The following is a 26,599-nucleotide window of genomic DNA, read 5'->3' as shown; positions in this document are numbered from 1 at the left end:
AGTTTTAACTAAAGGCTTGGAAAAAATTGCTTTTAAATTACGATAGTTACAACATTTTCTGTTTGGGGTAAAGACTTTGTTGAACATGCCCATTTTCTATCTATTTGGCTTTGTAGTGGTCTATATCAAGATGGAGGAATAATATATTACTTGTGGCCGTTATGCACACCCAGTGCACCATACTATTCCTGTAGGTCAATTTTAACCTACACAAAATCCTTGTAAAACTATTACTCTTTTAGTCTGTCAAAATTTTATTTTTTTCATTTTTCCAAGTAAAAGAGTTCAAAAAACTTGATGAGTTATTTTACAGGAATTTTTAGTGCTTTAAAAAGTTATTAAACATCTAACATAGACAAAACAACATATAAATATGAAATGTTTGAGCAATTTATGACGTGTTTTAACAAATATTGGCAATAAGCCACCAACGTTGACTGCAGCTGACACCTTACTGTAGTACCGTAGAGGCATGGTACTACGATGTTATTTTTAAATATATATAAAGGACAAGAAACACAGAGGTTATCATTGTCCGTTTTTAAGATGGCACCTGCTCATGTGGCGGCATCTCTGTGTTCTGGTAACGTCTTAGTTTCTGTACAGAAATATAAGCCATATCTCGATAAATTACTTAACTGCGAATTTGTTACAAATCAAATACTTAAAACAAGTTAACAACAGATCTGGATCTTTAAAAGTCTTAGTCTTCAGAATCTGGCCAGTAACAATGGTCAACCGAAAAATTTGAAGTTATTGTTTATGTTAGTATTGCGATCTCCGAGCAATTCTGGCAAAGTTGCAGGGAGACGATCAATGCATGGTTAAATGTTGAAGGATCATCGCAAGATGGGTTACTGCGGTGATTCAAGGACTCTTGTATACTATGTCCGATGTCACTCAGCAGGCTATACACCAGCAGTGAAGGTGTTAGTTAAATGGCTCACGTCAGTGAGAATTTGTTTTTAACGTGACAGTTCAAGATTCCCAAACTTATAAAGCATATTTAATATTAAGATAGGGTATGTGTACATGGTAACAGATAAGATTTGCTATATGACACTTACCATCATTGTATACAGTATCTTGCAACAGTTTCTCCAAATTATAGTTATTGATGTGTCCTCGCACCATAATGCTGCCCACTGATGTGTCTTCTTCAACCTCAACTCTCTTAACATACACTTTCCCAGTTTCCCTAACCTTAACAATCTGATTCCAGTCTACTCCATTAACTGTGATGCTGCTGCCGTTTATACTGCACAAAGATTCAATGATTATAGGCAATATTCAATATAATGTTTCTTAAACTGTGTGTAGGAGTTTGTTTATTTACATTTTGGCAATAACATGAATGGGCAATTGACAGTACAATCGTGTCCGCCAGGAAAACTAGGTCGGTGGCAAAAACAGAAAAAATAAAAATTTGAATAAATGAATGTACTTTTTTAGAGTAAAAATGTTAAATAAAATAAGCTTGAGTTATTTTAATCATATTAAGCATCAAGTACTTGGAGTATCATGCCAGTGTAAAACCTTTGTCAAGTTACGCGTTAGTGATGACAGCGCTGTGCCAGTGTTATTGATGGGGAAGGGGGTGGGGGGGCACAAGCTACGATGACACTATGGTTGGATGTAACTTTGAAGCAAAGGTTTCATGTCTTGATACGAGTCGTATTGCAGCATCATTCCTATATCCCCATTCCTATTCCTCATTCTATGTAAACTTTTGAAAATTAATTTCTTTCTACTAAATTGCAAAACAGTAGTTTTTGTTTTGATCTATTAAGTTTATTTTTCAAATAAAATACACTAAAAAGATCCTGTTATTTTGGTAATTACAATTTTGTTACATAAACATGCCATGGAAGAAGTCCTGTTTTTCTTGTAGTGTTCTAGAAAGGGAGAGAGGAGCGATCGAGTTTATGATTTAGGGTGGCAAAAATGCATTTTGTCTAGGGCACCAGACTAGCTTGTGCCGGGCTTGCTCATGAGAAAATTACATTGCAGACACAGGTCTCATGTGTTCTTTGCTTCACATTCACGGACACCTGAGCTCAGTTTGTATGGGGTTTATCAAGTTTATTTTCTTTACTTCGGCTACTTTTGAAGTGGGTAAACATTAAAAGCACAGACTGGTTAGCTACCATCCATACATCTGAGACTCCACTCTTAACATGGGGATAAAGTTTATCGCTGCACTGCAAATAAGAACTCGTCTCACATAAATGTTTTACTTCAGGAACTTAGACGTAGTACCTCAATGTTAATGAATTGTAAATAATATGATTATCTGTTAATACTACTTGTTTATAATTTATATTCAGTATAGATTTTCCTAAAAGAAACTTCATATTAAATATAGATTGGTGAAAGTACATTATCCCTGCTTACCAACACGGCTTAGTTTGAAGCAGAGTTTGAAAAATTGATATACCAACTACTTTAAACCACTTACTTTGCATTACATTAGTATCAAACTTTAAAGTACCATAAGTTTGGAACCTAACAAAGTTATTAGTGGTAATAAACCATTAGTAGTACCTATTATAAATAATATCATTAATTAATATTGTAAAACAAGAAACAGGGTCTTTAAAAAAAAAAACATTCTTATTACTGAAATACAAATAAATAATAAATTACACAGTAAACAAATTGAAATTTCTGATGCATTTAACTCATTTTTCTTGGATGTATTCAGTAAATTTAAGCTGTCTCCTAATTTTATACAATCTTCTTTTTTTTCTTCAAAAACACAATAGACCTAGTAATCTATAGACAACTTTTAGATCTGTGACTGACCTAAATGTTTTTAAGACATGGTTTTGAAACTGGAGTTTTTCCTGATGCTCTTAAATACAGTAATGTAAAACCAATTTTTAAAAGATTATCCAACCTAACTATATAACTATCGTCAATTAATCTTCTTCCTGCAATATCTAAAGTGTTGGAAGCTGTAGTTCTCAACAAACTCTCCAGTCATTTTGAATAAAGAGTTTTTCATTTTGGGTGGGTAGATATTGAGATGAAATAAAAAACAAGCTATGTATGACTATTTTTCATATGAAAGGCCCATGTATGCCATTATGTATGGAATATAACATCGTTCAAATGTCCACCGCGGTATCTCACAATGGTAAGGATTCAAGTGGTTCAATTTCCAATTACTCTGCCGCATCCGGTTGAATTTGAGCTATGGCCTGGGTTATGTTGATCTTAAGTTCATCGGTTGAATGAGGCCTATTGACATAGACCTGCGACTTTAGAAAACCCCATAAAAAAGTCTAGGAGCGTCAAATCGCACGATCTTGGCCATTTCACGACATCTCTGCGAGATTTAACCATACCCTCAAATCGTTCATGCAAAAAGTTCATAGTGTCGTTCACTGTGTGGCACGTAGCGCCACGTGCTGAAACCACATGTCGTTTATGTCCGTATCGTTCAATTTGGGCTAAGAGAAATTCGTTATCGTCGTTCTGTACCGTTCAAACGTTGTTTAAAAAAAAGTACGGACCAATCACACCACCAGCCCAAAATCTGCAGCAAACGGTAACTTTTTGTGGATGCATCACTACCTGGTGAACCTCATGTGGGTTGGCGTTGTCCAATATATGGCAATTATGCTTGTTAACATGGCCATTCATCTAGAAATGTGCTTCGTCGCTGAAGATAATTTTTCAGCCGAAATTACGGTCCTCTTCCAAACGCTCCAAAGCCCACTCGGCGAACAAAAGGCGTTGTCTATGGTCATAAACTTTGAGCTTCTGGGTCAGTTGGATTTTGTACGGATGCAGGCCTAAATCCAGATGCAAAATTCGCCTGGTTGAAGTTTGCGAGTTTCGGGTTCCTCTTTCATGGACAGCGGCAACGTTCTTGATAGGTCTGCTGTTCCTTTGACGTCTGGGTGTAGGCTGCTTGTTACCGAACCGGTCTTCTCGAATTTAGCTATCAAATGTTGAAGAGTTGACACTGAAGGGCCTCTGCATATGCCGTAAAATGGTCACAACGCACGTAACGTTTTAACTAGTGAACACTCATTTTGATAATAAAGTTTAATCATCTGAACGTGCTGCTCAATCGTGTAACTTGTCATGATGTGTCATGAAATGGCAGCACTCATTGAACAACAATACACTTGCAGCTGACACCAAAACATGGCCAACACAGGCTGCCAACTTCTACCCGCCCAAAATAAAAAACCCCTTAGAATGAATGTTTTCATTCTTCGCAATTTGGTTTTCAAAACTAGAGAGGAACCCTCAATACTTAATGAGTTGGTTTCTAGAGTGGCGAGTGCTTTTGATTGTTCACAGTTTACTGCTGCTGTGTTCTGTGATCTTATGAAAGCTTTCGAGTGTGTTCAACATAGAATATTGTTAAAAAAAATTGAATTTTTATGGTGTCCGAGATGGTGCATTGGGATGGCTAGAATTATATCTCAATGACCGCAGATAAAATGTGACTCTTGAGAACAAGATTTCTTCTAAGAGATATGAAACAATTAATTTAGGGGTACCCCAGGGCTCTATCTTGGGACCACTGTTGTTTTTTTATTTACATCAATGATATGCCAACGAATGTAAAAAACTCTAATATAACTATGTATGCCTGTTATCATCGACACATCATCCTAGGATTATCTTGGGAGTAATAGTATCCTACTGCTCTCATTTCTAATCATCACAAAATCACACTGGACAGGCTTATTTCTTAGGATCTCTTACAAATAAAATAATTGATTCAAAGCAAATGGTCTTTTACTCAACACGGTCCTTTTCACCCTGTTCTAATTCTGACATCTCTTTAACGTAACAAAAACTATAACGTTTTTTAGGTGTTGACGTTGATGGGAGTTTTACTTGGAGACAGCATGTTCTTTTGTTATCAAGCAGTAATGCATATTTTCTGATTTATTTTCTGTGTTCAAAACTAGATACAAAAACACTGTTAACAGTTTACTACGCATATGTATATTCCTACCTAATATTATTTGGCATTGAATTGTGGGGTGATTCAGTTGAAGTAAACAAGCTTTTCATAATTAAAAAAAAGATAAGCCGTATCTCTTATAAGTATGATGCATCCTGCAAGACCAGTTTTAGATACTTAAAACTGCTCTTCCATCAATTTATATATACCAGACACACATTATGATCAAGAAAAATATCAAATTTCAATTCATGCTAAAATATACATAATTATTCCACCAGACACAATAGTACTCTTATTTATCCTTTACACAAAACACAAATCTTTGAGAAATTGCCTGAGTATGGAGGAATTCATTTGTATAATAATTTGCGTAGAGAATTGTATTGAGGTATTTAAGAAAAAAGTGAAGGGCTATTTGCTGGCAAAGTGTTTCTACAATGTAAATGAATTCTTGACTGAAAAGCAATAAGTTTTTAATAATTATTTACATTGTGTATCTTTGTTCATGTTGTGTTGGGGTTTTTTTATTTGTTTTAGACAAACATAAACAATATTTATACGTAAATGTATAAACCAAAATGAATGTAAAAGTTAATAAAAATGTGAAAAAGTGTATTCAAGTACGTACTTGTTGGATGCCTCAACAATTCCCTCTAAAAAAACTATCTACAAAGTAATGTGAAAAAACTAATTGGAGATTTGTCATCTGGCAAAGAAACTAAAAATCCTTCCTGTCTAGTAAAGAGAATAACTTTCATTCCAATCCGGTTGTGAGAGCTCCATAAGGGTGGATTGGTCTCATAATCGGGATCCTCAACTTCCGAGTCTGTCTGGTACTCCACATCATCCATGTTATCATTCTCATCATCTGAACTCAATACTGGGCTCTGTTGTACACCTAGACATTTAGTTATTGTACACCACTTGGTCCTGGGGGAAGATGCATTATGTTATACAATGACTTACTACTAAAAAAAACTTAAAAAATCATTTAAAATATTGAAAAAGTCTTATGTGAAAACGAAGTGCATACAAACGCGGGAAAAGTATCTTCTGAGGAACGGGATATACAGCGTTGCGATAGCTCGAGTGGTGGCCGCACACTGACCTCATTTCAGAGTTACTGCTTGCAGCGAATGTGTTAATGCTTAATGTTCAATGTTTTATGTTTAAATTTTATTCTATATGTTTAAATTTATACAATCTATATTAATTTATTTACATTTAAATTAGGTTAAGTATTTTTAACAAACTGACATGTCACCTACATAAGGTAATTAATTACTTATTGTATATGGTGTTATGTGGCAACAAGAAAAAATAAAAATAATGAAAATAAATCATTGTAATTATAAATAGGAAATTTTTTTCATTGCTGATATCATGAAAAGCTTACACGAGTAACAAACAATTTGTGAGAGATTCAGCTGAAGGTGACAGCATACCTGTGCACAGTAAGTGTATCCAGTTGAACGGTTTTCAGCTCCTCAGCTACATCTATCTCTTGAGTTAGGTCGACACCGTTGACAGTTCCCTCTACCTGGACTCTGCCGTCTATCACAAGGTCACCCAGAAACTCCTTCCTAGCTCTCACCACCACAGGCTCTGAACTGTCTACGTTCATCAGGCTCCCCGGATCTACATTATTTATGGTGTCCACAGTCAGGTTTTCAGCCTAAAGACAAACACTGTTAATTCAAAGTGTACAATAATAAACAAGGAGGAGTGGAGTTCCTGAAATTGTTACGTACACTCAAGCGGGCGTTTACAAAGGGATAAATCTCTCTTCCTGCTGTTGGTAGCACTGCAGGTGAGAGTTCTGAGCATCTGGTTACTGTTTTGTAACTGTCATCAGGGTCTGCTCTTACTTTTTGACAGAAGGCTAGATTTATTTTTGGATTTTTAACAGTGCCGATTTGGATAAATGATGTTCTGTCTGATTGTAAAAAACACATATCTATCACAATTTTCTTCCAAAAGCTATCATATTTGACAGGCAAACTGTATATATGGACAAGTTTTTTCTCTCTTAATTTGTCCAAAGAATAACATTTTAAAACTACATTCAAATATGATGAGTTTGAATCATGAAGACATGGTATAAACTCTCCTGTATTTATTCCAAAATCAGGATAATATCAATGATAGTCCATGCACACATAGCTCAAACAAAAACAGCATTGTTCTCATCTGTGGTGGAAGTGAAGGAGCGCCACTCCGAAAGTCAATGTACAATAGAAGTCTGATTATCTGCTATAAAAAAAATCAATAATGCTTTAAAAGGCATGTACAAAATTACACTGAAGATACGATTCCTGTTTCTTATGTGTGAGGGAGCGGAACACTCTAGGTGACACACTACGCATTTGCATAGCTATAAAGGACGTTATTGGTTCCAGCGAAATAACGGTGTGGGTTAGAACACATCTATTGGTTACAGCTGTATAGTAAGTCACGTAATTAAGGTTTTCTGTAAGTTTGAATATTTTATTGCAATTCCCGCATTATCTGGGCTGAGGTAGTCTCGTTCCTGTTTTGGCTCAGTCACATAATGAAGGTTTTCTGTAAGTTTGGATATTTTATTGCAATCCCCGTATTATCTGGGCTGAGGTAACCTCGTTCCTGTTTAGCTCAGTCTCATAATGAAGGTTTTCTGTAAGTTTGAATAATTTATTGCAATCCCCGTATTATCTGGGCTGAGGTAACCTCGTTCCTGTTTAGCTCAGTCACATAATGAAGGTTTTCTGTAAGTTTAAATATTTTATTGCAATCCCCGTATTATCTGGGCTGAGGTAGTCTCGTTCCTGTTTAGCTCAGTCACATAATGAAGGTTTTCTGTAAGTTTAAATATTTTATTGCAATCCCCGTATTATCTGGGCTGAGGTAACCTCGTTCCTGTTTAGCTCAGTCACATAATGAAGGTTTTCTGTAAGTTTGAATAATTTATTGTAATCCACGTATTATCTGGGCTGAGGTAACCTCGTTCCTGTTTAGCTCAGTCACATAATGAAGGTTTTCTGTAAGTTTGAATAATTTATTGTAATCCACGTATTATCTGGGCTGAGGTAGTCTCCTTCCTGTTTAGCTCAGTCACATAATGAAGGTTTTCTGTAAGTTTGAATATTTTATTGCAATCCCCGTGTTATCTGGGCTGAGGTAACCTCGTTCCTGTTTAGCTCAGTCACATAATGAAGGTTTTCTGTAAGTTTGAATAATTTATTGTAATCCCCGTGTTATCTGGGCTGAGGTAGTCTCCTTCCTGTTTAGCTCAGTCACATAATGAAGGTTTTCTGAAAGTTTGAATATTTTATTGCAATCCCCGTATTATAGAATAGAAACATTTTTTATTTCCAAAAACATATACACCAAGATATTATATTTATTTACATTTGATAAATAGTAAATTACCCTTTTAATATACGAGTACTAAGTGGCGATAAAATAAAACAATTTAATTTTAAATACAGTAGTTGGATAAATATTATTTATATAATTTAAGTAAACTATATATTACATATTAACACATATTCTACAATGGAAATTAGCCTACATGGGCAAGCAGCCTGTGTGTAGGCTAGAGTCGTACTAAAAAGTTTATGTTATAAGGTTTTAAGGCATAAAATGTAGAAATGTAGTTGTGTGATGAAGGAGATAAGAGATAATACTGTCGTATTAGACAAAACCATCGGTAGAATTAAGACCACATACACAAGACTGTGATATGACGAGCGCCGGGGGATGAGGAGGGGTCAAGGTCAGGTTGGTCCCCAGTCTGAGTGAATGAAAGTCTCAGATCCTTGGACTCCAATTTGTAACAACAGTTCTGTGACATTATATTTAAATTTTGTAATACTGCCTGATTCAAATAAATTTAAGTTCTGAAATTTGTTACATATGTTTCTAAATAGAATATGTGAAATATAGTAAGAATTGGTTTTTGAAAAGGATTTATCTAATCTAATTACATGAATACCAACATGTTCTGAATATCTTGTTTGGTAAGAGTGCAAATTAAAAAAAAAAATACTATTTATAAACACAGTCTTTTATCAGAAAATATCAGAACCTTTCAATGGCATTAAGAACAAGAATCGGTAGGTTGGCAGCACTTTCATCAATAGTGTTACCAACTCCAGAAAAATTTACATTTATACAAACTACTATTTGAATATGATTGACACGTCTAGAATCTTTCTGATCACACATTATTTGTACTAAACAGTCTTAGTCTTATTAATCAATTTGTTTTAAATACTCACTTCAATAACCATGATATTAATTAACCCTTAAAGCGCTGAAGAAAATTTGGCCTTGTTTCAATTAGGGTGTATTTAGAGATTTAATAAACATTCTGGTTTTGTCAAAGTCAAATTTGTTTTTTATTTCTTCGAAAAATAAAGGAAAAACAAGATATTTTTTTAAGCTCTACCCGTTTTACACATAGCCGTACCTTATAAATTGGTGCACCAGCTATGGGATACGGTTACATCCACGTGTCGCAGCTTGTATCATAAAACAAAATGTTAATGAAAGAAAAGCACTGGTTATTTATTGATTTCTCACCTGACATACAATTTAATTTGCTTCCCTACAGTCATAAATCAGTAGGCTACATTTACACATTCCTAAACATTCACAGCATTTTCGTGAATTACAATGTACACAATAAACTAAATTAGGACAATACGGATATTCCTATAAATTGTATTTAGCATAATTTCGATGGTACAAACATATTCGTATGCTGCACATTAATGGTAAACTCACCAGAACAGCGTTCTGGTACCTCTCTATGAACATTTCTCTGCACCTCAGTAATACATAAAAACACTGTGAGGCTGCACATATTCAAAAATGTCCAGGGAATGTCCTTAACCTCACTTCTTCTGGAAAGTATTGAGGTATTCCACAGTTGAGGGAGATCACAGTTTTCCCACCTCTAGTTCCAGACATTAGGCACTGGATTTCTATATGTTGATAATACTATTCTAAGAGTATGCCCTATCGCAAAAACAGTAATGTACTAATACAATAAGTAAGTTTTCCTTTCAGGTAATCTTTAATAAACAAACAAAAAACATAAACAAATAATAAACATTCAGAAAATTAAACATTTTTTTTAAATTTTTGTCAAACCTCATGTGTTGTCATGATGTGTGACCAGTTAGTTATCTATGCTTTCTGATCTCTATACAACTGTAGAACAATGATAAATCTTACCTTAAATGGTGATTTGAATATGAAGTGTTTGTCTATCACTGTCTTATTCAAGGGAATTCCCAGGTTCACTACGTTTCTTGCAGAAATGTTTCTGTTGGAATCGATAAAATCTTTAGTAGCCAGTGTTCCATTCTCAATTATTATTGTTCCATGATAAACAACATCATCTGAAAAAGATAATTTGTTAGTAATAAATTTGTTTTTGTCTGTCCAATTATTCTACAATTTTAACTGAACTTTTTTTTATTTTGTATAAGTACAACATGATTCAAACAAAACGCTTTCTCGTTAACGTCACTTAATGTTCACTAGAATTAAATGACCACTTTCAAACTGATTGAGTTAAAAAAAGAAATGGTGCAAGCAAGTGATAAATATCTACAAATATTATTGCAAAATAATATATTAATTTATGTTCCAAACGGCATCAGTAGTGCTCCAAACACTAAGTGTAATACACAGTGGGCACTATCTACAATGACGATTATTAAAAAGTAAGGCAACAAATACAATTGTTACTGTAATATTATTATTTCCAGTGTGGTTAACGGCATTTGTAATATTCCAATAACTGATTAGTGTAATATGCAGTTAGCACCATCTACAATGACAATAATTATTTCCAGTGTGGTTAACGGTATTTGTAATATTCCAACAACTGATTAGTGTAATATGCAGTTAGCACCATCTACAATGACAATAATTATTTCCAGTGTGGTTAACGGCATTTGTAATATTCCAACAACTGATTAGTGTAATATGCAGTTAGCACCATCTACAATGACAATAATTATTTCCAGTGTGGTTAACGGCATTTGTAATATTCCAATAACTGATTAGTGTAATATGCAGTTAGCACCATCTATAATGACAATAATTATTTCCAGTGTGGTTAACGGCATTTGTAATATTCCAATAACTGATTAGTGTAATATGCAGTTAGCACCATCTACAATGTCAGTTATTAAAAGTACGGTAACAAATACAAATGTTACTTTTATATTATTATTTCCAGTGTGTTAATGGCATCCGTAGCACTCCAATGACTGATTAGTGTAATATGCAGTTGGCATTATCTATCCTGACAATTATTATTTCCAGTGTGTTTTTAAGTTCACGTTTCATAAGTTTTCTAAATAAATGGCAAACGTAACTTCAGAAGAAACAAAAAAACTGGACCAAATTGAAAAAAATTATGTTTGGACCGTTAATCCCTAATCCACTTGAGAGCAAAAACTGACTTACAACAATGACACTGGACACTTGGGATAACTGTAAAGTTAAATCATCTTGAGTTGAATTGCTATCTGTAGCTGTTTCCTCCAGTTGAACTCTCCTAAAGTGTTTAGCCGTAGGTAATGGAGGAAATACACTCATCTGTTCAAAGTCCTGAGCAAGATTTTCAGAACTAAAACTACTAATATCTTCTCAAAGCTCCTTGACGAATTGTGAGTAGCTCATACCATTACTTAGTATCCTTGTAGATCTTTCATCATGAGTAATAATAATAACTGAAGCCTCAGTGTTGCTTTGAAATCTTACAGTGTTTGCAGCAAAAACCTCAGTAGTAAAATCTCACTAATCATATCTCGGACACATCCCATCGGTGTGCTTTGAGTTCCTTGCTAAGATGGTCCTGCTCTTACTAAGATCTTGCAGTTTGATTTCCAAGTTAGAATAAATATCCTGAAAATTTCCATTTAGACTATCATTCAAATTCAAATTCAAATTCAAAATTTCTTTATTCAGCCATGTAACAGATTACAAGAATAGCGTCACAATAAATCTCAATATAAATTTATAATTGCTATATTAAAACATAAAAATCAGTTTGACACTCACTGAAAAAGTAAGATTTGGCTATGTAGCCTTCTACAGAGTAAGTTAAAACAATTTTTAAATCAAGACAGTTATTAGTTAAGGTAATTATTAGGTAATTTAAGGGGATTTTATACATTTCTAAACATACCCAACAATACTTAAATGTTACTTACATATTGAAACAAAAAAAGTCTTCAAAAGAATACAAGGATAATGTTAATAAATAATTTTTAAGTAGTTTTTTGAATTTTTCATAATTTTGCTCATTTTGAATATTGAGAGGAAGGTTAAACAAAAATTTTGTGCCAATGAAACCAGTTTTCTTTTCATAAAACTTCAGCCTATGTTGTTCCACATATCTGCTACGTCTTAAATTATGATCATGATGATTTAAAATACTAATTGGGTTGTTGTATTTTTTTACGTATAAAACAGTTTCATAAATGTATAGATCATATACAGTTAAAATTTGAAGTTGAGAAAAGTATGGTTTCACTGTATCATTACTTCCTCCTAAGAGGATGACTGGACTAGTATCATCCCATAAAGAAGCAGAGTCAGCCACTTGAGTCAGAGTAGTGTTAGCTCGCACATACCCAAAGCAGTTCACTTTGCCATTACTCAGCTCCTCCAATTTTGATGACAAAAGTAGACCTTGATTATCTGAAGAAAGGTTCACTTTAATTTTAAACTTAAATTTAGATTTTGTACCCTTCATACCAGTTTTAGTTTACCCACTGTTGGATGTATCAGTACAAGTAATATTTTTCTTAATACGGTTGTTAATGAAACGATTTTTATCATATGATCCATTTTCTTGAGCACAAATTATTTTCTTGTCCATACAAAATATGCTGTACTTATTTGTAGTAACAGTCTTTGAGGTTGTCTTATCTTGCAGCAAAGAACACATAGTTAAAGCGTCCCTGCACACTTTTCCTTTTCACCACTGAGCATTTCTTTTTACCACAAATGAGACTTAAAGATTTTTCAAATTCCTGTTGTAATTTTGTGTTTTCTGCAGTTGATACTTGTTCCTCAGTAATAATGCATGTCTCATGTGATGGCTGTATCTCAGGAATATTTATTTTCTTTTTGGATTGGTTTGCTATCACTTTTATTTGTTATGTAAACAAAAATGTAATGAGTCGATTACTGTTCTCTATGATCATGTAATAAAGATGTTTTGTCTATTTTATATTGCTTTATGATCTCCTTTACCAGATATAATGTTAAATATTAGTTCTTTAGCAATGTCTTCTTTCAACAACTTGTACTGTTTGTTAATAGGTCATAATAGCTTACTTGAGGTAAAAATAGAATATTTGAAAGGTGAATTCAAAAGAAATATTGTAAAGTTGAAATCAGAAATCAGAAATTTATTGTCACGTAACGTTACATAATTATTGTAGTAGATAAGATCTACAATGAACAGGTGACTCATAAAAAGAAAAAGGTGGTGGATAAAGGTGGTGGTTGAAAAAGATTTGGAGCGGAGAAACTTTGTAACAATTTAATGTCTCATATCGTAGAAGCTGATAAGATAACTAATGCAATTACAATAGAGAAAAATTATGTGAGCTTAGCCAATGAAAGAAGAGTTGTTGGTGTAAAACCTAGTATTGATAAACATGGTGTTGTTGTTAAAGAACAAATTTTAAAATCATTAAAATTATCAGAAAGCATCAATAATGTTTATATAAATAATCCAAATGTAACAAATGCCTTAGATTTTAACGGGAAGGAGAATTAGCAGTGTTAGTAAAGGAATTTATCTGTTTGATGTTATTGTAAAAGAGCAATTAGGTGATCATATTAAAATGTTTGATGAACTAGAAAAAGTTATGAGAATCAATAGCAACATGTTAAATATTATACAACAGAAGTCTATGAAAGTTAAAAGCTCATCTGACTGGTGAAATTAATGACAAATTTACAAATTTCGATCAAGATTTCAATACACTTCAAGATGATGTTCTTAAGACCTTTGAAAGTAATGGTAAATTTCTTAATGAAATAATTGCTAGACATTATTCACATTTTAATAAATTGAATAAATTAGAAGAACATATTAATACTTATAAGGAAAATGTACATAAGTTTTGAAAATATTAACAACAGATTTAATGGATTAAATGGTTATGATGACTCAATTTAAAATTTCCTGTATAAATGACGCTCACATATTGTGTGAGCTGTAAATAAAAACTGCTACAAATAATATAAAATATTATGCAAATATTAATGGAGTTAAAAGAACTTCTGGAAAATGTGCTAAATGTAACACTAGAAAAAGCCAATTTTGTAAATCCTAAATTCTTTTTTAAATAAATAAAGGATTACCAAAAGTACTCAGGTAATATTGGGATAGCTAATGAACCAAATAAAAAGTGAGTTTAATATTGATTTTGGAGATAATGTTTGCTTGTCTAAATTCCATTTTTATATTTGTAGAACTTTAACAAAACAGGATGGTCAAGCATATCTTGGAACAAATGATGTTAGATTAATTGATAATTTTATACAGTTTTTGTTTCCAATTGAAGTACGAAAATATAATAAATTGATAAAAAAAAATTGAAAACTGAGGTCAATTAAGTACAATTAAAGGAACTACTAATTCCAACAGTGATGTATTTTCAAATGGTTTTGAATCGACTTTTGAATTTAGACAATTTGAAGCGGTTGGTATTTAATAAACATTTCAGCTAAGAATTCTTTGAAAATGTAAATTTTCCTATCTATAAATATGGATTTTGCCAGTGGCCGTAGCGAAGGGGGGGGTCCAGGGGGTCCGGACCCCCCCGAAATTTTAAGACATATAAAAAAAATAAAGCATGGAGCAGGAGAAAAAAGGAGAGTTATTATTACTCTTGTCTACAAACATTAAATTGATTGATTTAATTGATTAAAGTGACCGTTGTTAAAAATATAATTGTCCTTTTCGTTTAAATCATAAAGTATCAAACAATACATTTGGGCTCGGGCCTTTCGGATAGTGTAGAGTAAATCACGGTATTTCTATAGGGCGCGGTTCACTGTGACGTCGCAGAGTAACCTGGACCGTAACACGGCGATACAGTTTAAATTAGCGACCACTTCATTCGAATTCGTCTTGAGGACGTAAAATGACTGCTTAGAATTAAGTTACGACGTTGATTTTAGGTGTCATTAAACTGTAGACGTGTATATAATTAACGAAAAAAAATTATTATATAAAAATCACTTTCGGTCGGAAAATACACTTGAAAAAACACTACTGATTAGAACTTCAACTAATTTGGACTTCAGTGATTGAGGTAAATGTGGTGTTTTCGACTGAGTTAGGACGACGATTTTTGTTATCATTTAACTGTACAATGTACCTATATAATTATCGAAAAAAAAAAAAATCACTTCCGGTCGGTAAATACCGAAGAAAAGGTTCTCTACAGATTCAAGTTTTGACGATTTTGGATTTTCATTGGTTGAGGTAAAAAGTGGGTACTTTATAATTATGTTAGGACGTTTATTTTAGGTATTAATTCAACGTCGACTAATATATATATATATATATATATATATATTATATATATATATATATAAATATCGAGAAACAAAACAATAAAATCACTTCCGGTCGGAAAAATACCGAGGAAAAAGCTCTAATGATTCAGATTTTGAGGATTTTGGATTTCACTGGTTGAGTCATTGAGATAAAAGTGGTACTTAGAATTATGTTAGAACATTGATTTTTAGGTATTCAATTGAACGCCGACTAATACCTATATAATTATCGAAGAGAAATTGAAAAAAAATCACTTCCGGTCGGATAATACTCCGGAAAAAAACTCTACTGATAAGAAGTTTCCGACTACTTTGGATTTCACTGACTGAGGTATTATTTCATTTTCCTTAATATATTCCGATCGGAAGTGATTATTTTAGTCTTTTTCTCGATAATTATAAATTTATTAATCGGCGTTGGATTAATACCTAAAATTCAATGTCGTAACATAATTATAAGTACCACTTTACCTTAAACACTCAACCAGTGAAATCCAAAATCGTCAAAACTTGAATCTGTAGAGAGCTTTTCTTCGGTATTTACCGACCGAAAAGTGATTTTTTCTCGATAATTATATAGGTAGTGGAGGTACAGTTTAATGATAACAAAAGTCGTCGTCCTAACTCAATAAAAAATACCCACGTTTTACCTCAATAACTGAAGTCCGAAGTAGTTGAAGTTCTAATCATTAGAGTTTTTCAAGTGTATTTTATTTCCGACCGAAATTGATTTTTTTCCGATAATTATATACTCGTCTACAGTGTAATGATACAAAAAAAATCGTCATTATAACTCATTCATAAATACCTCAATCAGTGAATTCCAAAGTAGCCGAACTTCTAATCAGTAGAGTTTTCCGGTGCAATTTCCGACCGTTAGTTTGATCTGTAGGCTACCCGAGCAACACTCGAAAATTGCCCTCCTTTTCTAAAGGGTTTTCGGCCGTCAGTGGCCCAATGTCCCCAAAGGGGTATTTCATTTTCTCCATAGAATATAGTTGTGTCAATTATACGCTTGAGTGAATCTCTGTTTTGTTCTTTTTCTTTCTTATCCAGTGAATCCACATCACTTTGGTGCCTTCTATTTGGCCAGAATTGAACTTCGTAAAGTTTTTCTGTAGCTATACAAGAAAATTGGTGGTACTAGAGTTGCTGTGAGAGTTGAATTTGCCTATTACATCTTTCCACTTTCTATAAGGCGTAGTTACTAAAGCTCCAAAAAATTTTTTGGTATTTACCTTTAACATTGGCAAATTAACACACAAACGTCCCCCGGATCCCCGGTTTCGGACCCAAATTTTCGGGACCCCCCCCCAAACGAAATTTCTGGCTACGCTACTGGATTTTGCATTAGTTTTATAAGAGCTGAAGATGATGATGTGATTTTAAACACACAAACTGAACATGAAAATGACATGCCAGTTGATAGAAAAATTGCAATTAGAGTTCCCATGATTGATTATAAAATCACAAGTAAAATTCATCAATTGATGAAATTACAAAAATTCCAAAAATTATGTTTAGTTTTCTAGGTTGAAAATGTAATGAACAAACAGGTATTTTTGGAACAACTTATTTATTCCATATTTCAATTATGTAAAGAAATATCAAAATTGATAGTTTGAATTTGTAAAAAATTTAGTAAAATTGAATGGTTCTTATTATCCAGATGAATTACAAAATTTTAACATTTCAGGAGGTCTTTCAGAATTATGTATCAGAAGTATGGTATTTTTTTTAATGTTCTTAGGTCTACTAACCTATATTATGTGAATGAGCAGCCAACCAGAAACTATTCCTGTCTTGATAATGTCTATACAAATGTCAAACAGGAGCTATATTGTTGTTCTCTCATTAACCAGGATATAGTATCAGACCATGCTGGGGTCTTGGTTGAGTTTGACTTAAATAAAGTTAGGCCAAAACAATGTAATGACATACGATCAACAACACGACTTCTTACAAGGGACCGATTGTTTAGCCTTACTGAAAGTTTAAAAAAATGATACAGACTGGACTCCTTTGTATCTTGTAAGTGATGTAAATTTAGCATTTGAATTCTTTGTAAATATTGTGTCTAATATTTTAAATAACAACTGTCCAATAGTCAGTGTAAAAGGCAAGGGCAATTCAAGACAACGTTATAAAAGATGGTTCACACCTCAACTACAAAATATGAGAGCTTACTTGTTAATTTTATATGATAAGTGGAAGAAAAGTTGTAATACCGTTGATAAGGATAGATATAAGAGATGTAGGAAAATTTACAATAAGACTATTTCTGAAGAAAAAATTTCTGTAAATAATTATTTAATATCAAATGCTCCAAATAAATGTAAAATGGCATGGAATATTGTAAGAAATGAATCTGGAGTTAAGAAATCAAATATCTCAAAAAATATACCACTCTTGCCAGGAGAGTTAAACAGTTATTTTGTTAATGTACCATTAACTAACAACACAATAAATTCTGTAAATGGTTTAACTCACAATGATTTTTTGCATAATTTTCCTCTCCCTGATAAAGAGAATTTGAATTTTAAGTGGAACACGATTGATGATAGTTTGGTAAAATTTATTGTAAATAGGTTAAATAATACACGCAGTGAGGATATTTATGGGCTCTCAAACTTTGTAATAAAGCATATAATTTAATGTGATAATAGTGCCTCTTACTTACTTGATAAATTTAACTATGTTTAAAGGTCAGTTTCCAGATTGTCTAAAATCAGCTAGTCACCCCAGTTTTTAAAAAAGGTAACAGAAATTTACCAGAGAATTACTGACCCATTGCAATTGTGCCTGTTTTCAGTAAAATAATTGAATCTTGTTTGTTTATCTCAATTGCATAATTATTTTGTAAATAATTCATTGCTATATGACCATCAATATGGGTTTAGGCCTAAACTCTCCACTGCAATGGCTGTGGAAACTATGATTGATGTAATTTTTAAAAGGTTTTTGAAGATAGGTTAGTTAGTTATAGGTTCTAGTCTGATTGACTTGAGCAAAGCTTTTGACAATGTGTCCCATAGTATATTATGTAGAAAACTAGAATATTATGGCATTAAGAATGTGGAGTTAAGTCTGTTAGAAAGTTATCTAACCAATAGAAAGCAGGTTGTTAAAGTCAATTAATTCTCAATCTGGAGTATTTAAATGTCATAGCTGGTGTCCCTCAAGGATCTGTATTGGGGCCATTTCTTTTTTTAATCTATGTAAATGACTTTAGTGTAAAATATACCTTGTCTATCTGTACTATACGCAGATGACACCACACTGATTAGTGCAAATGGGAATATTGCCAATGTTATGTTGCAATTAAAATACATCTCTAGAAACAAGCTAAAGGGGGTTGGTATTCTGCAAATAGCCTTTTAATAAATGAAAACAAAACTGAAAATATAATATTCACACTTAAAAACCATTGGATTAATGATAGTTTATTCAAACCTGTAAAAACTACTTGGCTTCTATCTAGATAGTAAACTGTGCTGGAATGTACATATTGATAATCTCTGTAAAAAAAATTATCTAGGGTTAATTTTCCTGCTAAGAAAATTGAAGTACTGTGTAAACTTAGAAACACTTTCTAATGACGTACAACGGCTCTTATTTCATAGCCACTTGTGTTACGGCATTCGACTGTGGGGTAATTCCAGTACAGCAAAAAACGTTTTTGTCTGGCAGAAAAAAGCAATTAGAATATTAGAATATTAGCTGGATTATCATACCAAGAGTCTTGCAGACAACATTTTTTCTAGGCTTAAAATTATGACCTTGGCATGTACTTATATTTTTCTATAACCTAATATATGTAAAAGAAAATGAAGATAGATTTGAAACACAATGTACACTCCATGAGTATGATACCAGATCAAAAGATAATCTAAGAACTCCTAATATAAGGCTAGATAAATATTATAAAAGCCATAAATACCAGCAGTTAAAACTATTTAATAAGCTTCCTCTTTTTGTTAGAGCTTTACCTTTCAAACAATTTAAATCAAAAATGTCAGAGTGGCTTAAGCTTAAGGAATTTTTACAGTGTTGAGGAGTATATGAAATGTGATATGTTGTAAATAACAAATATATATATATAAGGATAGTCCATAATTTATTATATTTTATTTTTAAATTTTAGATTTTAACTCCATGTCTTTATGTGTTTTTTTGTGCTTTTTATGTTTTATTTATTTGAGTAGATTTATGTATTTGTTATATATTTATTGTAATAGATATGACTGGAAACTAGTATATATTTATACTATACCAATAGAATTACGCTGAAAAAATAATGTTATTTTGACGAAGCCTATTGTAATCTTTGGAGTACTTAATGGCCAATAAAACTTCTGATTCTGATTATGGAGATTTTAAGAAAGTTTACTAAAAAAGTATGGAAATGTATTACAATCCCAAATAATTTATAGCAAATAGGTCTGATACAATAAATGAGTTTGACAAATATTTATGGTTTTTAAAGAACAATATAATTATAAATATATGTTTTTAAAATGTGAAATGTTATAAATGTGATTTTCTTATTTTGTTGTTGTTTCTGAGAACTTATCATATGATGTAATTAGAAAAATTCAATACTTTTTTTGAAATATTTTATACACTACGTTAAATATGTTTTATATTTGGTACAAATGTCAAAGACACTGATACTCATTTTTAATTTCAAAAGAATATATAAAAAATGAGGAGAATCTTTTTTTAAGGTCACTGTAAGGATTGGATGGGATGTGATGATTTAAAAAAAATACTTACTGACAAATTTTTTTTATACCAAATTTCATAAAAAAACTATAATAGTTTCATGAGATATAAGAGTTTTAAAATAAGGAATGATTGAGTTAGATTTTTAAAATTTTGTTATTTTTATTAAATTGTAAGTAGAACTCGCTTGTTTTTGAAGTTTCAGATTTTTCCGATACAACAATTTATTTTACTATGAATATTAAGAAATAGAGGATGATTTCACCCTTGTGCATAAGTTAGGTAGAAAAAGTTAAGTATTTACTATTTACCAAATATCATTAAATCGGTTAAGTAGTTTTCAGCCACGAGTTTTGAAAGAAACCTTGTTTTTCACAAATTTAATATACATTACCGAGTATAACACTTGATATACAACTTCAGTCATAATACTTGTACAGAATTGAGACATTTCATTGTAACATGTTGGTTGCACTGCATCTCAACTTCATATAGAACTTTCCTTTTTGCTGGGCAAAGTCTCATATAGAATCCACACGTCTGTTTAATCTCCTACATTTTAACAAAATTTAACAAAAAATATAATTATTTATAAGATTTCTATATATTTGTGAGTTGAAGAAAGAAGATATGGCCTTATAAAGTAAAAAGATTGTTGTGAAGCTCTGTGGTTTTTGTTAAATGTGTTTTACCTTTTCTACGTGTTAAAAGTAAACATAAAAGTTTTTATTGGATTTTTGATCCTGGGACCGCCATCGTGTTCCCTTCAACCTTCTAGATTTATCAGCTGTACTTCAAGGTCACGGATTCCCTGGGACCGCTCATCGTGTTCCCTTCAACCTTCTATATTCATCAGCTATACTTCAACGTCACGGACCCCCTGGGACTGCTCATCGTGTTTGCTTCAACCTTCTAGATCCATCAGTTGTACTTCAGGGTCACAGACGCCCTGGGACTGCTCATTGTGTTTGCTTCAACCTTCTAGATTCATCAGCTGTACTTCAGGGTCACAGATGCCCTGGGACTGCTCATTGTGTTTGCTCCAACCTTCTATATTCATCAGCTGTACTTCAACGTCACGGACCCCCTGGGACTACTCATCGTGTTTGCTTCAACCTTCTAGATTCATCAGCTGTACTTCAGGGTCACAGACGCCCTGGGACCGCTCATCGTGTTTGCTTCAACCTTCTATATTCATCAGCTGTACTTCAACGTCAGGGACCCCCTGGGACTGCTCATCGTGTTTGCTTCAACCTTCTAGATTCATCAGCTGTACTTCAGGGTCACAGACGCCCTGGGACTGCTCATCGAGTTTGCTTCAACCTTCTAGATTCATCAGCTATACTTCAACGTCACGGACCCCCTGGGACTGCTCATCGTGTTTGCTTCAACCTTCTAGATCCATCAGTTGTACTTCAGGGTCACAGATGCCCTGGGACTGCTCATTGTGTTTGCTTCAACCTTCTAGATTCATCAGCTGTACTTCAGGGTCACAGACGCCCTGGGACCGCTCATCGTGTTTGCTTCAACCTTCTAGATTCATCAGCTGTACTTCAGGGTCACGGACACCCTGGGACTGCTCATCGTGTTTGCTTCAACCTTCTAGATTCATCAGCTGTACTTCAGGGTCACAGACGCCCTGGGACCGCTCATCGTGTTTGCTTCAACCTTCTAGATTCATCAGCTGTACTTCAGGGTCACGGACACCCTAGGACCGCTCATCGTGTTTGCTTCAACCTTCTAGATTCATCAGCTGTATTTCAGGGTCACGGACACCCTAGGACCGCTCATCGTGTTTGCTTCAACCTTCTAGATTCATCAGCTATACTTCAACGTCACGGACCCCCTGGGACTGCTCATCGTGTTTGCTTCAACCTTCTAGATTCATCAGCTGTACTTCAGGGTCACAGACGCCCTGGGACTGCTCATTGAGTTTGCTTCAACCTTCTAGATTCATCAGCTGTACTTCAGGGTCACAGACGCCCTGGGACCGCTCATCGTGTTTGCTTCAACCTTCTAGATTCATCAGCTGTACTTCAGGATCACGGACACCCTGGGACCACTCATCGTGTTTGCTTCAACCTTCTAGATCCATCAGTTGTACTTCAGGGTCACAGATGCCCTGGGACTGCTCATAGTGTTTGCTTCAACCTTCTAGATTCATCAGCTGTACTTCAGGGTCACGGCCGCCCTGGGATCGCTCATCGTGTTTGCTTCAACCTTCTAGATTCATCAGCTGTATTTCAGGGTCACGGACACCCTAGGACCGCTCATCGTGTTTGCTTCAACCTTCTAGATTCATCAGCTGTACTTCAGGGTCACAGACGCCCTGGGACCGCTCATCGTGTTTGCTTCAACCTTCTAGATTCATCAGCTGTACTTCAGGGTCACGGACACCCTGGGACCGCTCATCGTGTTTGCTTCAACCTTCTAGATTCATCAGCTGTACTTCAGGGTCACAGACGCCCTGGGACCGCTCATCGTGTTTGCTTCAACCTTCTAGATTCATCAGCTGTATTTCAGGGTCACGGACACCCTAGGACCACTCATCGTGTTTGCTTCAACCTTCTAGATTCATCAGCTGTACTTCAGGGTCACAGACGCCCTAGGACCGCTCATCGTGTTTGCTTCAACCTTCTAGATTCATCAGCTGTACTTCAGGGCACAGACGCCCTGGGACCGCTCATCGTGTTTGCTTCAACCTTCTAGATTCATTAGCTGTACTTCAGGATCACGGACACCCTGGGACCACTCATCGTGTTTGCTTCAACCTTCTAGATTCATCAGCTGTATTTCAGGGTCACGGACACCCTGGGACCGCTCATCGTGTTTGCTTCAACCTTCTAGATTCATCAGCTGTACTTCAGGGTCACGGACACCCTAGGACCGCTCATCGTGTTTGCTTCAACCTTCTAGATTCATCAGCTGTACTTTAGGGTCACGGACGCCCTGGGACCACTCATCGTGTTTGCTTCAACCTTCTAGATTCATCAGCTGTACTTCAGGGTAATGGACACCCTAGGACCGCTCATCGTGTTTGCTTTAACCTTCTAAATGCGAGATATGGGCAGATGCCTTGCGGCAGAAGCGTTACAGGAAGAAGGTCGTGGCGGTGCAGAGGAGAGGAGCTCTCCGGATTTCATCTGCCTATCGTACAGTTTCGGAGCCGGCCGTCCTTGTGATTGCGGGGGTAATTCCCATCGATCTTCTTGCTCTTGAGCGGAAGCGTGTATACGATGGGAATGGCACTGTCAGCCGTGCTACTGCCCGTTCGCACACAATGGATGAGTGGCAAACTCGATGGGAGATGGAGAGTCGAGGACGTTGGTCTTTTAGGCTCATAGGTGATCTGAGGGGATGGACCGAAAGAGAGCATGGAGAGGTAGACTTCTACCTTACCCAGCTTCTCACTGGGCACGGTTGTTTCGGCTTCTACCTTAACAGAATGGGGAAGATCCCGAGTCCGGAATGCCAGTACGGGGATTCGGATGCGGACGATGCCTTGCACACCTTCTTCAAATGTAGAAGGTGGGAAACGGAGAGAAGGGAGCTGGAGGCAGCTATCGGGCATGTTTCGCCGGAGACTCTTATAGAAGAGATGTTGTCCAGTCCCGAATCGTGGAACGCTGTCGCTGCGTTCTGCAAGAGGGTGCTAAAGCAAAAAAGAAGAGAGCAGCTATAAAGCACCAGAATAGCTCATGCTGGTGGATTTTAGAATGAAGTAATGCCCATTGGGCGAACGATGGCACCCTCTTGAAGTAGTTGCAGAGATGCGTTCCCGAGAGGGTTTCCAATGCCTGGACCGGTAGGTTTTTAGTGGGTGAGAGTCCCACACACCAGGGCGAACACCTGTCCCTGACGGTGCATAATGCATTTTCCTATCGTAAAAAAAAAAAAAAAAAAAAAAAAAAAAAAAAAAACCTTCTAAATTCATCAGCTTTACTTCAAGGTCAAGCGTTGAACTAACACCCTCAGTGATGTAAAATATGCTATGCTGAAATACAGATGTCACAAATCTAGAGTTGATTGAAATACCATTGCCATTCTCCTTCTCCTATTCCCAAATTCTTTCAGGGAAATTAATGCAGTACGAATGAGAAAAACCTTTTGTATATTTCAAAGGAATGTAAATCTAAAGCAGTTTGAAACAAAAGGTAGTCAAAGAAGTGTAAAAAACGTGAAGAAGTACGAACTGCGTATTATTAAAGCCAAGGAGAAATATTTTAATAATTTATCGAGTTCATACAATTTTTCTTTATACTTTCTAGAAATTCAGAAAATTTCTGTCATTGGTGAAAAGAAAATAACCGATAAAGAATGTGTTACTATAAAATTTATAGAATAAAGATTTTTAATTAGTTTTAGAGTATTTTCAGAATTTTTCAAGCAGTGATTTCCAACAGATTTTTCAAATATTTACTGAGATTTTTCAATAAAACAGCTTAGAAGCACACAGCTGATATTTTAGCTGATTTATGGTACTTTAAACCAGAGTTTATATGGAGCAAATACTTTATAAATTAAACAACTTTTCGGAAATACTTGCTTTATTCCGAAATTTAAGTTCACCCAAAAGTTTACAAAGTTTACAAACTTTTGATTCAATTTTCTTCAAAATTCACTCAATCGAACAAATCTAATTAAGAGTCTGATTAAAAGGTATTAAAATTAAAATTAAACTAAAAATGTATACTTCTCCAAAAATGGTTTAAATTAACAAAACAAAATAAAAGTTCTCTTCTCAAAATACTCAAAATTAATATAACACAAAACTTGATATTTACTTTATGACCAAAATTTAATTCACAATACTTCAAAAAATTGAATTAAATTTTCAGACTCTGAAAGATGGGAAACTTTAGAAATTTTAATTACAGTATTATAAAATAAAAGATATTAACTATACGCTGGTACGGGACTTACTACTTTGAAGATTACGGAGGCAGATCGCAAAATAAAACGCACTAAAAATTTAAATACTTGAACTTGAATTTACACGCGATAAATAATTACTCTAAATCCCAACTATTGGGTTAGAGAAAGAAATTCAGCATCTAACTCGACCGGTACACCTTCTCGTCGTGGCTTCAAGACTGGACTGAACACTTCTGACCCTCTCCAGGCTTGCCGGGTCGGAACGTAGACCGATCAGCTGATTACCGGTTCAACTAAACAAACAATGTCCACGCACCGCGTCTAGTTAACAGGAGCCTACTTCCTACCGCGATTCAGCATAAAGAATTAGAACTATGGTACAGAAGCACACAGCTGATATTTTCTGATTTATGGTACTTTAAACCAGAGTTTATACAGCAGCGGTTTATGGTTCTTTGAACAGTATTTTACATTGCTTTTCGGTCTGTCCCAAAAGTGAGCCAGGAACTCCATATTTATATTCACTTGTGAAACTTTATGATACACTATGAAAAGTAAGTATAACTTACACGGAATTTCTATTTCATCTTCTATGATATTATTTGATTCCATGTCGAAGTCAACATTAATTTCACTGAGTGGTCCCTCTTCAATGTTTGCATAAGACTGAAAAATAAAAGACAATACAAAGCAACAGTACATACAGAACAAGCTATGAGAGAAATTATGTTGTTATCAATTGTTGCACATTTATTTTTTCTTCATTAAGAGGACATTATTGATTTGTGGTTTTCTAAAACTCTATGGCATACAGGGTTTAGTGAATTTTGACTTAACAACATAGTAGTGGGTCTTGAAATATTAAAGTACATATTTTTAGAATTCTTTGCAAAATTTCCCATAAATATTTATTTAATTTTTTATTTACATTAGACTAGATCAGTAATAATGACATTGTTATTTGACAGCATTATTTGTGTACAGAACTTTAATTTTGATTAAAAAAATAATAGAATATTACTACTACTTATTTAAAAATAATTGATAACAAAAAATCTTTAATAAAGACAAGATAGGGCTAGTAATTAAAATGTTATGTTTAAGTAATTAATTAGTTTTCTAAAATGGGCCCATCCTAAGATCTCCTATCAGTTCAAATTGTGAAGAAGCTGTACTTAGTTGAGGATATGTTAAAGGATGTAGTTTCCTCAAAAAGTAATAATTTATGGTTATGACAGCAGACTATCTTCTCGTGTTGCAGACTTTAATGATAATGGTTTCAAGAGACTTACAAAGTATTGAGTAAACAACAAACTAAAATAATTTTAACTATTTTTATTTTTACAATGACACATTATGTTTCAATATGCTAATAATAAAAAGCCCAGACAAAACTAACCAACTCCCTTTTAATTATGAACCAATTTTAATAAACATGGGACTGTTATATATTTTACACAAATTGAAAATTAAACT

At 34.1% G+C, this 26,599-nt stretch overlaps 1 protein-coding gene across 1 annotated transcript in view; it reads right to left on the bottom strand.

Annotated features, from left to right (window-relative positions):
- The window catches only part of LOC124358048, a 111,882-nt gene that overhangs the window by 61,120 nt on the left and 24,163 nt on the right, over positions 1-26,599 (bottom strand). Inside the window, exons 9-12 of the mRNA XM_046810329.1 lie at positions 25,693-25,789; positions 10,157-10,323; positions 6,382-6,611; positions 1,068-1,258 (exon numbers count right to left, since the gene is read on the bottom strand). Coding sequence (XP_046666285.1) covers positions 1,068-1,258; positions 6,382-6,611; positions 10,157-10,323; positions 25,693-25,789 — 685 coding nt within the window. The remainder of the gene's footprint in view (positions 1-1,067; positions 1,259-6,381; positions 6,612-10,156; positions 10,324-25,692; positions 25,790-26,599) is intronic.

Source organism: Homalodisca vitripennis, chromosome 3 (genome assembly GCF_021130785.1).
Source record: "Homalodisca vitripennis isolate AUS2020 chromosome 3, UT_GWSS_2.1, whole genome shotgun sequence".
Classification (NCBI taxonomy): Eukaryota; Metazoa; Arthropoda; class Insecta; order Hemiptera; family Cicadellidae; genus Homalodisca; species Homalodisca vitripennis.
This window is presented reverse-complemented; position numbering and strand designations above follow the sequence as displayed.